Source organism: Leuresthes tenuis, unplaced genomic scaffold, assembly GCF_036924035.1.
Source record: "Leuresthes tenuis unplaced genomic scaffold, fLeuTen1.0.hap1 SCAF_8, whole genome shotgun sequence".
Taxonomy (NCBI): domain Eukaryota; kingdom Metazoa; phylum Chordata; class Actinopteri; order Atheriniformes; family Atherinopsidae; genus Leuresthes; species Leuresthes tenuis.
In genome coordinates, this window is record NW_027325362.1 from 33,843,567 (window position 1) to 33,856,471 (window position 12,905).

At 40.0% G+C, this 12,905-nt stretch overlaps 1 protein-coding gene across 1 annotated transcript; it reads left to right on the plus strand.

The window, feature by feature from the left end:
* The first annotated feature begins 1,610 nt into the window (after positions 1–1,610).
* On the plus strand, positions 1,611–10,603 carry cdk1 (cyclin dependent kinase 1). The gene is made up of 8 exons (XM_072391552.1): positions 1,611–1,704; positions 2,259–2,301; positions 3,754–3,910; positions 7,342–7,465; positions 7,757–7,927; positions 8,021–8,184; positions 9,556–9,697; positions 10,340–10,603. The coding sequence occupies exons 2-8, from the start codon at positions 2,265–2,267 to the stop codon at positions 10,454–10,456; spliced, it is 912 nt and encodes a 303-aa protein (XP_072247653.1). The 5' UTR covers positions 1,611–1,704; positions 2,259–2,264; the 3' UTR covers positions 10,457–10,603.
* Positions 10,604–12,905: the final 2,302 nt, after the last annotated feature.

A 12,905-nucleotide genomic window follows, 5' to 3' on the forward strand; every position in this document is an offset into this window, starting at 1 on the left:
GAGCCTTGCAGCTCGGTCCCTAATAATAATAACTGTCCACCTTGAATTTCATTATAAGAACTGCCCTTCCCCAGGGGAACTGTTTCATTTTGCATTTGCACATGAGTCAAGGACCTTGACAGGGACTGATGTGACGCAACCGTCTGCGACAGACGTGTTACTGTAGCGCCACTCAACAACAAAACAAAACCCGGGAAAAGTAAGGAGAGAAGAAAACAACACCACCAAGACAGTAATATTATTCATGGACGATCACATCAGGCGTCTAAGATGGAGGCAGTAAGAGCACACAGCGAGAGTCAGGAGACGAAGAATCCAGCAGCAGGCGATACTTCTTCGTTTCATGGAGGAAAGAAGGAGAGCAGAGCGCCGCAGACAAAGGAGACGACGTCTAAGTTTAACTTATTAAACATGCGCCGGTTGTGTCCGTGTCGTATGAGTAAACATTTCAGACAAGGGGCGGAGCTACCAAACACCTACGTCATATGTGATCTATGGAACCCAGAAAAGACCCTGCCTCGGAGAAGGAGCTAAAATGGTTACAGGAACTGGGGACCGTGGTCTCCTTCAGCTACAATAGGGCTTCGCTGCCTTGCAGCTCGGGCCCAAATAAGAAAAAGAATAACGCCTTCAGATACAATAGAGCCTTCGCTGTTTGCAGCTCGGGTCCTAAAAATGTCTTGAGTGATGGAATTGTTGCAGGGTAGAAGATATATTTTTTTTTAAAGGAGAAGCAGCGCTGAACCAGAAATTGAGATTATAAAAGCTGTATGAAGCAACTATATTATTAAATTAATATTTTTCTGGGTAAGACTCAGTTTTATTCCCTTTTCTGAATAAACTCTACTGCATTGGATCTTTCACTCTCTCCAGTGTCTTTTTTTCTGCCACAAACTTTAAAAGAACTACCAGTTGCTACCAGTATTACTGTAATGAGGCATTATGATAAATATTTGTGTAGCTGTCTAATGTTAAAACCGGAAATGTTTTACACAACAGTACCGATATGGATATCATGCATGTTAAAATTACTATCAGTCCTGTTTGGACCTTTCCTTTTGCTTCTCTCTTCACGCATTTAACAACAAGCCATTGTCTAAGATTGTGTAGTTCTCATGTTTTCTCGCGATCTTTCTTTTCTGTCTTTAGTTAGATCGTTTACGGGATTTTTTTTTCCATTTTTTTTAATCTCAGTTCAATACAATGGGAAAAACCCCAGAAACAAACAAACAAACAAAAACCTCCAAACAAAGCAGAATATTCGAGTAACCATGACAAACACGCTGTCAAAGTCTATTTCCATCTCTACTCTTAAAAATTTATAGTTTTCCAAACGGCACTGATTTAGTACAGTAAATGTATGCTTATTTGGAGTCCACGGTCCATAGGGAATCGTTTCATGAAAAGCATACTTAGGAGGCATAGAGTCAAAACGGGCTCTTACACGTGGAAAACGTTCGAATGTCTCACTGCCAGTGAACATACCCGAGAGTTCAAATCACTCACACATCGGCGCGTTGTCTCCCGCTCAGCTCACATGTCAACCTCCCTTTCCCTGATTGGTAGTTTTGAATAAGATCGAGTTAGGTCATTGGTGTATTTTGAACTATAGCTGTACTGCGGTCAATTCAAAAGAAATTGTCAGCATTCTAACAGCAGACTGCCCACGGAGAATACATAGATTGAGAAGCGAAGCAAAGAAAGGTATTTCTTTTTCTGTACAGTTTAAAAGGCAGTTTATTGATTTGTCTGGCTGTCTGAAGATGTGTGTGATTCATTCTGGTTAGAATGTTCGAAAATGATAAATTCATCACGTCATTGCGACGGTTTAACATTGTGTAAGCTGACGTTGGTGGTTTCAAAGTTCTTTGTTAATTTAAAGAAAAACAGCAGCTTTGACAGTTGATTAACAAGTAGATGTTGTTTTTGTGTCACTATCGTAGATGTGAAAGTCGTTATGTCACTTAATGTGTCAGTATTATATAACCGTAGAGCTCGTTAACGAGTTGAAATATCACGTCGTTTAGCCCTAAATGTGAGTGAATGGATACATTCACACTTCCACTTGTAACGATGTCCACGACTTTAACAACGCTGTGACCTGTTTGCCATATTTCATAGTGTGAGTATCAGCTGCGTTTAGTGTTGAAGTGAGTTAAAAAGGAAGTATGGGGTGAAGCCACAGAGAGTAGCGCTAGTTGGTGGAAGTTGAAATGACTTGAACCCGTTTGTCTCACCCCTGTCCCCCTTTCTTTCAGGCAATAATGGAAGATTACGTGAAAATAGAGAAAATCGGAGAAGGTTGGTCCTAATGTGTTTCAATTATTTCGATGATTAAGATAAATCCTGCAAGTGTAATGCTGTGATTCTGATTAATGTAGCCCACAGAGTCCTCACTCTCCAGCTGCTCTGGTGTCAGTTGTACTCTTGATGGGTTTAGAAATGCCTCTTGTTATATTAACTTGTGAAAGTCACTGCCTTCCCAGGCCTAGCATCATACTTACTTACTTAAGCTCCTGTTAGACATGGGATGTCTTCACTGAGATATGTGGGCCACACATGTTGTTTTTTTGTTTTTTTTAGGTTAACCATCTGAGCACAGTAGAGTTGGGCTTTGTTTTCCTCATGTTAATACTACTCCCACATTTTAATTGGTCCCCATTCAGAAAATGTGCTCAAATGAAAATAAGAGAAAAATAAAAGGAACTGTACTCTTTCCCAAAAAGTGCAAAATTTGTAGAGCCATAAATTGTTGTGAACAAACTTCATGACACACCTTTGTCTTTGGCTGACTTCTGCCTCACTGAGGATTCAAATAACTGTCTGATTGGCCATTTCAATGGACCAAGCTCTTCAGAGCAGAGGGTGCTTGTCCTGGGTGTCTTTATGCAACAGACTGCATATTAAATGTTGCATGTCAGAAAAGAATATTTGGAATTTAGATCTCTATCCCTCTGTTCATAATTGAACAAAATGATATATTTTGCTGAATTTGAATTCACTATCAAACTGCTTTAATTAGTTCTGGTCAGTGAACGCATCAGTACCGTCTGCTGTATGTGTCACACAGGAGAGAGGCTGCAGCATGATTTTAAATGTGACCAACGCATGGCGGAGAACAGATTTCCCTCATTTCTATGGGGCATTGTGAAGAAACTCTTGGGTGCTGCGCCTGTCAGTGCTCAGGGGAAAACAGCAGTATGTGATTTGTAGAATACTTCTTAAAGGATCATATTCCAGATGAAGACGTCAACCCGTGCTTTGGTGGGCTTATAATGTGACTGCACGCGGTTGAGTTCAGGGCTGACGCTGTAGGATTTCCTTCACAATGTTTATGGAAAGTGACTGTGGTGCTCCCTCAGACATTCAGTTTGTCCATTTTAACAATGGCTTACATGATGGAGAAGAGAGTTTTAGCCAAGGCGAGGCTTGCACATCGCAGCCCTACTAATTGATCATGGTATTTATGGTAGCAACTGACTGGACTCGTCCTGATTTATCTATAACATGGCTGATCCTACACTCTGTCTCTGGTATTCTAACAAGCTGGGCTATGCAGAGAAACATTTTCACTAGAATATTGTATTTTAAAAGCAATATTTATATTCTACAGCACTGTACAAAAGTCTTGATCCAGTCCCATTTCTTTTTATAATAAAAGTAATTTATAATTTTTTTTTTTTTATAAAAAGTCTGAATGTATATTGTAAATGGGAGGCTTGTGTGTGATTTGTATTTTTTTTGTTTTCACAGGTACCTATGGGGTGGTGTATAAGGGCAGGCACAAGGCCACAGGGCAGGTCGTGGCTATGAAGAAGATCCGCCTGGAGAGTGAGGAGGAGGGTGTTCCCAGCACTGCTGTTAGAGAGGTCTCTCTGCTTCAGGAGTTAAAGCACCCCAATGTTGTACGGTATGCTGAAAAGGCTGTTTTACGGAGTGGAATGTTTCCAGGTCCTGTCCGGTTACAGGGTTTGATGTCCTGGTTAAGATTTTTAGCTTAAGTAACATGATGCAGACGCCTACAGAATAATTAAGTAACACCACACAAGGTGAGACGTTGCTGGTGATACTGCAGAGGTTGATCCAGAGAAGTCAGTCCATGGTTTTTGTTTTTCCCCTGACTAGATATTACTTCACAGAAATGCCAACACTTTCACAACCTTCATTTATTCTTTGGAGTATTTTGCTCTGCAAAACCAACAATTTCTGATTATTACTCTTACTTTTCTCTCATATCACATAACTGCAGAACCAAGAGCAGTTCAATAATCCATGTGCAATGGTCTGGCAGATGCTTTCCTTCAAAGGAACCTCCATGTGAGGTGTACAGCTTAGGGTTAGGTGTGGCTCTGTGGATTCTATACTATAATTTCATCCATTCATTCATTCCATTGAATAAAACAACAGATATTTGGACAAACATATCAGAAGACTTTATTCATAGCAGCGACAATTATGGAGTAACAAGATGGATGCAATTAAAAATAAAAGATTATTAGAATAAAGTTGGAGTTAAAAGCCCCTGTATCTGCAGGTAAGGCTGATTGTGGCTGAGTTACATTGGTATTTTTTATAGTACATAATGAATATGTACACTGCTTTATTCCAAAGGCATATAGTATATGATCCACATTGCGCATGTTAGTAAATTACAGTTTAGCCATCATTATTATTGACAGTATTACTCTTATTATATCACATAGTACAGTGGCTGTAGTGCAGCAGCAGTCAGCTTAGTCCAGATCTGCGAGTGCATGCCCGACCAGGGTGGAGGTCCACAGCTCCTCCACCCAGCAGTAGGCAGGGTAGAAAGAGTAGCATGGCTTTGTTCAGTCTGTTGGCATTCCTCTCTCAGATTTCCGCGCCCCAGCCAACCACAGCAAAGAAGATGGGGCTGGCAACAACAGACTGGTGAAACGTGCGTTAGAGTCTGTGGGATTTGGGGCTTTGGATTAGTTTTGTCTTGGTTTTCTTGTTTCTCATTAATCATCAGGTTTAATCATGATTTATATTTCTCTACGGTTTTAGTTATACTTCTGGTTGCTTGTGTTGTGAGTCATTACTCCTGCTTATGCTCAGTTCCCCTGTTTCTCCACTCTATCTGTCACAGCTGCAGTCTGTTACAAATCAGATCCCCACAGCATTCAAGCTCCCTAGTTTTTCCCAGTCCTCGTCATTGCCTTCTCAAGTTCTTACCCTTTGTCACAGTCAGGTTTGTCTTTTCTTAGGTTTTTGGTGATTCAGCTTGTTTGTTTGTTTCAAAAGAAACCAAGTTAAGTTCTCTAACTTCCTGTCAGTCTCCGTGTCCACCTTTGGGTCCTGATCGCATCATTCTGCACAATGTGTGACAACGTGTAGCGTATCCTGCTGATACACCGAAGGACCTTCAGACTTTTTTCTATGCTTTGCTTCATGAATTTAATACATATACATATCAGGAAACCTGATGTCTGGCTACATTTTTTTTTTTTATTAACAGTTTAACCACGGTTCAACTCATGTGCTTGACTTTTAAATAATTATAAAAGAAACTGGCATTTATGTCAGCCTCTTAAAGCTTGAAGTAACACAGGGATTTATTAAGCCATGTACCAGCAGCGCTGCATCTGAGGAGTAAATGTAGTGATTCTGTTTTCGCTGGTAGGGATAGGATTGGTTGCTCTTTTGAGGATGCCTGCTTGACAATAGGTGTAGCAGTAAAGATTCTACATGTAGACACTTGGATTTCACTGTTGGGTGTCAGCATGAATTTAATACTTTTGTCTGCCTTCTTTGAGATTTAAACTTTAGTTTCAGTCATGTTTGCTATCTGGAATGTCATCAGGAAAAGATTGAACAGGTGTTGCTTTATACAGCCGAGTTCTTGCTTGGAAGAAATTGTTGACTTGTTTGGTTTTTTTTATGCAGAATGCCTTAAAGGCTCATCTGTGGTGTTGAAATAATGTTCCATCACCTCAGACATCAACTGAAGCTTAAAAAGAAAAGTGTGCATGATTTTTATGCAGAAGGAACTTGTTTTATTCAGTAGTCAGAAACATTTTTTTTAACCTTTTTACTCCTCTCACAGTGACTCAAAGATAGGATTTCCTTTTATGGTCAAATTTTCCAGGAAGTGCACCCCACCTAGATTGTGCACAAGACCATTTTGACATTGGAAGATTTTGTGCAAAGCATTTAGCAGCTTAGCCTTAGGTAAAAACTGAGTGTAAGCATTGTTAACTTTCCCAGTTCTTTCTGCCTCCGGTAACATTTCATCACACCTACTAACACGGGTTTATGGTGAGGAACTGAAATAAGATATCCCATAATGTTGCAGGTAATGAGCATATGTCTGGATGTAATCTTTGTTGGGGCTGGATTTGAGGAGTTGTCATGCTCAAAAACATCGTATTTACCAAAGTCTCTCCTTGATTTACCTGTTGTAGCTTTCTGACCGGAGTAAGTTATGAGTCACCAACATCCTCTTCCCCTGAGCAAGCCTTCAGGAATCCAACCAATCAGAGGACACTTGATCCAAATCCTCTTGTTCTTGTCTTTGTCCTCAGGAGAACAGAAAAGAGAAAGCTCTCCCTCGCTCTAAAACGAGTACAAACTATTTGGAGTTACAAAGTGTGCAAAACTAATCTCAAAATAAAAAAGTAATGACTGGAAATAATCATGCCACATCCACTTTTAAAGCCGATACAGGGTATCAGCGGGGTATTAAAAAGTCTTAAAACGTCTAAAATCCAGTCATTTGAATTTAAGACCGTAAAATGTTTAAAACTATCTTCAAATTTCATAAAATGTCTTGAATACGAATGTGAAAGGTCTTAAAAATGTATTAACGTTACTTTTATTTAAAACAAATGCATAAACTTCAGTCTTGCTTTTAATTATTTAGATTTTTGAGGAGCTGTAACATAACAGAACAGAACTAAAGTACCTGAGCACCCCGGTCACAGTTTATCCAGCACAACTAGTTAGTGTGCTGTGGCACTTTTTTTTGCCAGTGAAATGGGTCTTAAATTTGACTTGTTGAAACCTGCAGAGACCCTGCTATAAGTATTTGGATATCTTAAAAATGTAAACGCACACGACTCTATATTATTATTATTATTATAATATTGATTGATGCTATCAGTACAACAAGATGATGATATTTAAGAGGAAATCGACTGCATCAAACGTCAACTGGCTGACTGGAGAGTCTGCATTATGTCACAGATAATTGTGATTCTACAGTTTTGCAGAGATTGTCTCAGGCCTAGTGATGCCTTAGTGGCTCAGAATTAATATTAGCTCCAACACTGAGTAGGCAAATATTATGTGAACTTCCCCTGTTCTGTGTTTTTGTGCCAGACTCTTGGATGTCCTGATGCAGGAGTCTCGTCTTTACCTCATCTTTGAGTTCCTGTCCATGGACCTGAAGAAGTACCTGGACTCCATCCCCTCCGGACAGTACATGGACCCTATGCTCGTCAAGGTACTTCTGTTAGCGATTCATATTGGGAATGTTGTGCATGTTTGTTTGACAGATAATTGTTGGTGTTTGGGATTGCAGTTTAACACTGCTCACTTTGAATTACTGATTTCACTTGTTTCTTTGCAACCTATGCATTTGTCATACAGATGGTGTTGTGATATAAAAAGGTTTGGGACACATTGTCCCTCAGACCTCGGTGCCTTTTTGCTCTTGTTTTGCCTTTTTAATTAAACCCATCCATCTTATTCTCCCTTCTTCACCCTGATTTATTTATTTTTTCTCACCTTTTAGAGCTACCTTTACCAGATCTTGGAAGGAATTTATTTCTGTCACTGTCGTCGAGTCCTCCACCGTGACTTGAAACCCCAGAACCTCCTCATTGACAACAAAGGAGTAATCAAACTGGCAGACTTTGGCTTGGCTCGAGCCTTTGGCGTTCCCGTCAGGGTCTACACTCATGAGGTGGCGATCTTTCCACACAAAACTTGTGATTCATTGATTTGCACTTGAGATGCATGGTGACCAGCCTTTTGAAACGCTTACTCGTGTTCTCAGGTTGTAACTCTGTGGTATCGGGCTCCTGAAGTCCTCCTTGGTTCACCCAGATATTCAACCCCTGTAGATGTTTGGAGCACTGGAACAATCTTTGCTGAGCTTGCCACGAAGAAGCCGCTATTCCATGGAGACTCTGAGATAGACCAGCTCTTCAGGATTTTCAGGTAGGGACACCTGAAAGACCTACATCACTACCAAAAAAAACTGGGACTCCAAAAACTGTAACTTAAAAAAGGACTACAATGATTAGCAAATTTCATAAATTTGATGACGGCAACAACATGTTTAAAAAAAAAAAAAAAAAAAAAAAAACCCAAACTGGGACCGGTCCATGTTTCCCACTGTGTAGCATCCCCTCTTCTTTAAACATCTGGAACTGAGACTAGCTGCTGGATCTTTGGGAGAGGAATTACAACAAATGTCATCTCAAGGCACTTCAATGATACAGTCCAATTGAGTTCAATTCATTGTAATCATAATCCAATCAAATCCAATTAATTAAATTAAAAATGAGTCCAATTCATATATACAGAGCCAGTATCATTCCGTTTGACTCTCTCTTTGTACCCCTGGATGAATTTGAAATGTGAACATGGTCATAATTGTTGTTTTTAAGGTTAAATCCGATCATTTCAACATGATTCCGATCACGTGATTTTCAAATGATCGGAATCGGAACAGCCTTAGTTTTCAGCCTGATCTTAAAGGTAGAGAGGGTGTCTGCTTCCTGAAGCCAAACTGGTTCCACAGAGAGGGGCCTGATAACTGAAGGCTCTGCCTCCCATTCTACTTTTAGAAACTCTGGGAACAACAAGTAAACCTGCAGCCTGAGAGCGAAATGCTGTGTTGGGGAAATATCCAACTGTGAGATCTTTAAGATGTGATGGAGCTCGGTCATTAAGAGCTTTATATGTGAGGAGAAGAATCTTAAATTCTATTCTGAATTTAACAGGGAGCCAATGAAGAGAAGCTAAAACTGGAGAAACATGACCTGTTAGATCTCATCAGAACTCTGGCTGCAGCATTTTGGATCAGCTGGAGGCTTTTCAGAGAATATGTTCTGAGCTGGTGAAAGGTCTGGACTGCAGCAGGTCAGTCCAGCACCCGGAGTCCTCTACTACAGAGCCGTGCTGTTGGAATAGATGCAGGATGTGGTTTAACTTTGTCCTGCTGAAATATGCAAGGCCTTCCCTGAAGAAGATGTCGTCTGGATGGGATGGAACTGGATGTTCCTTGGTCTTGGGGGAGCAGTAATTGTAGTTAAACTGAAGTGTTTTATGCATAGAACATGTAATCACTTGGGAAATGGAAATCAACACTGAAGTATCTTCAGCAAAGTTTACTGTATGCTTTATGCACATGGTGTGGTTTGTATGCGCTACAGGGGAAAAGACCTGGAACTGAACAGTTGATTTAAAATCCTGTTGTCTCTAACAAGCTGAACAGTTTTGTTTTGTTTTTTTTTAATAGAAAAATCTCTCTACACTAATTCCTTTTTTCCCTGTCTGCCTAAAATAGCTGTTTTCTCTTTCCAGGACTCTGGGAACCCCAAACAATGATGTGTGGCCAGATGTGGAGAGCCTGCCTGACTACAAAAACACTTTCCCTAAATGGAAGTCTGGCAACTTGTCGCCAATGGTGAAAAACCTGGATAAGAATGGTCTGGACCTACTTGCGGTAAGGATGAGGGCTGCATGGAAGGAGATTATGACAAGTAACACTGGAAATCTTTATGGAAGGGTCATAAATCCACTGAATGTCAGTGTGGTATAGAAAAGCACATTTTAAATGTAACTTGCGTATGAGGCCTGGGACAATCCAGTAACATTTAATTTTTTTTTATAGGATCTTCCTATTAAGGTGCCAATTTTAGAACTGTATGCTGAATCTTACAAACTAAGATGATCTGTCATGTTTTCCAGAGGGTTGCTTGTACGCTACATATGGACAGATTATGTTGTGAACAGCGCTGTTTGGATTATTTTTGTGGAAGGTGGAGAAAAAGTTTCTAAAAATACCAGTGTTCATGCTTTCTTAGCCTTAGCTTGATGAGCTGCAAGAACTTGGAATAGATGGACAAAAAGCAACCAGATGAAGCGAAGCACAACATCCAGACGGCCCATCTCTGTCAGCTGAAACAGTTACAATATGTTTTATGTGCAACGGGGGGTTCATAATTCTATAGTTTTAATATCATGATTTATGCTTCGATTCTCACTGTATCAAGAATGTCTCTTAATCAGAACCGCCAGAATCCTCAGACTCAGTCCTCAAAACTGTTAGACCTAACGTTGTCTCCTTTTCTTCTCTGTTCTGTAGAAAATGTTGACCTATAATCCTCCCAAAAGGATTTCAGCCCGCGAGGCCATGACACACTCTTACTTTGATGACTTGGACAAGTCCACCCTGCCAGCTGCCAGCATCAACAAAATCTAGATCAAATACGGACTTAGTCAGTAACTCATTTATATCCTTTGTGGGCTATTATTCTGTAAATACTTCTGTGTATTTGTGTGGAAATTGTTGCAGTGTTCAAGTGTCTCTTCAATAAATCTGCACTTTGTTTGATTCCGAAGAAAAAAATATTATTTTTCTCTCTACCTCCCCCCTTCCAAAATGTAAATAAAAGGCCTGCATATGTTTAGCCTGCTGGGAAGAGAGTTGTTGCTTAAATCAAATGGGATAAAGAGGGGTGGTGGGTGGTCAGCCTGCAGGGCTCCCCTCTTATTCTTTATTGCAAAATGACCATGTTCCAGCCAAAACAAGTGATCAATGTGAATCAGGGTATCATTCGTTCTTTCCATTTTCAATTGCCAATCAAATATTGAAAAATTGACTGGTTATTTTGTTTTTTGTCTTTTATAACACCAAAAACAAAAAAATGCCTGTTTTCAGCTCAAAAATACAAAATGGGCACCAGGAAAGAATTAGATTTTAATATTTAATTGGTCGGGTTTACGTGACCCAGAAGTTTGGTCAGGCTGCATCAGACATAAAGAGACGCCGCATCGACAGCCTAAAGCACCGCTTGTTACAGGGCCAGCAGTGGCAGCGGTGCATGAATTTACGAAGGAAGGAGGTACTCCTCCATCTTAAAGTATAATTATTTGCTGAATTTTGGACCAATTTCCAAACATTGATTTGTTAAAAATGTCATATGTAGCTATGATACAGGGTGCGAGGATATTTATAAAAAAAAAAAAAAAGCTGGTTGTTTTCCAGTGGTCTTGCTGAATCATTCATTCATTCTTCTTAAAGTATTGGTGAAATAAAGACATAATGCCTTATTTAGAGGCTGCATCGACTAAGCCCCTTTCACTTCGTTATATGGATCTCGAGTTATCTAAATCTCTTCCGAAGGACGCCGACTTTTGCCAAACTGCTCTTGGTGAGTAGATGAACGGATTTCATGCCAGAAATAAGGTCCAGGTTTAAAAATACCAGAGTTTCCCTTTAAGTCATATTTATCTGATAGATTCCAGTTTGTTCTTGTAAATGAAGAATCTTCCTCACACATTGGAGTAAGTCATGGAGTTCCTCAGGGTTCTTTGCTTGGACCAGTTCTTTTTACTTTATACATGCTTCCATTAGGTAACAGACAGCATGGCATAAATTTCCATTGTTATGCTGATGATACTCAGCTGTACTTATCTATGAAACCAGTAGGTTGGTCAGACTACAAGCCTGTCGGACATAAGACCTGAATTCAATTCAATTCAGTTTATTTATATAGCACCAAATTACAACAAATGTAATCTCAAAGCACTTAAATAATATAGTCCCAATTTAAAGCCAATTGGAATTCAATTCACTGTAATCATAATCCAATGAAATACAAATAATTAATTTCAAAATAATCCAATTAATTCATATAGAGCCAATTCAAAAATAATATCCTAGCTAAGGAAACCAACAGATTGCACCGAAACTTGTCTTCAGACTCAGGAAGGGTGGCCATCCGGCAAACATTGATAAAGTTATATTCTGAGACACCCTTGGTGTGAGAAGGTGATATGATTGCATCAGATGAAGTACATTTATTGTACGTTTAAGTTCAAAGCCGCAGACCACATCACAGCTGGATGTCAGTGTGGTCATCTTTTCGTAACCATCTTTCCCTAACTCCATGTTTTGCATTGAGGTCAAGGAAAGGTATACGACCAAAGCCCTGGAAGTAAAAGCTGATTTGTCCACAGTCACTCTAGAAACAAGATTAGTGAGTTGTCTTAAGAGCTGGCAAGAGGGTTCCAGGTTCGATTCCCGACTTGGGGCCTTTCTGTGTGGAGCATGTTCTCCCCGTGTAAGTGTGTACCCTGCCTGTGACCCAATGACAGCTGGGATAGGCTCCAGCCCCCCGCCACCCTTAATTAGTTTGAGCATGTATAGAAAATGGATGGATGGGTTGAAAGTCGAAGGTAGGTTTTATCACCTGCACACAGGTTATTACCCTCACACTGGTTCACACCAGGTCTGACAGGCCTTTTAGCTCCCATCCAAAATGTAGTATTTTTCTCCTCAAAGCAAGTACTTACTGAGCTGTAGCCACACCCAGTCCAAGCCAGTCTCTGCAAAACACCTCAGCCCTTGCTCACCTTCGATGGGTGAAAATAAACTAGATTAAATATTGCGTTTACATCAGGATGTATCTTGTTTTATTATATCATCTGTACAACCAGAACAGAACTGTAACATTTAGAGCAATAAAACAGGCTGTTATCAGTGTCTGCCTGAATTTAAAAAAAAAAAACACCAGTGATCAGTCCATTACTTAGCTTATCTACAGGTTTAACTAGCCAACTCAACATGTTAAGGGCTGTATGTAGACTGGTTTGTATAAGAGGGCCGTAAAGAGGCAGGATTATATGCTGGACAATGGGTCTCCAAT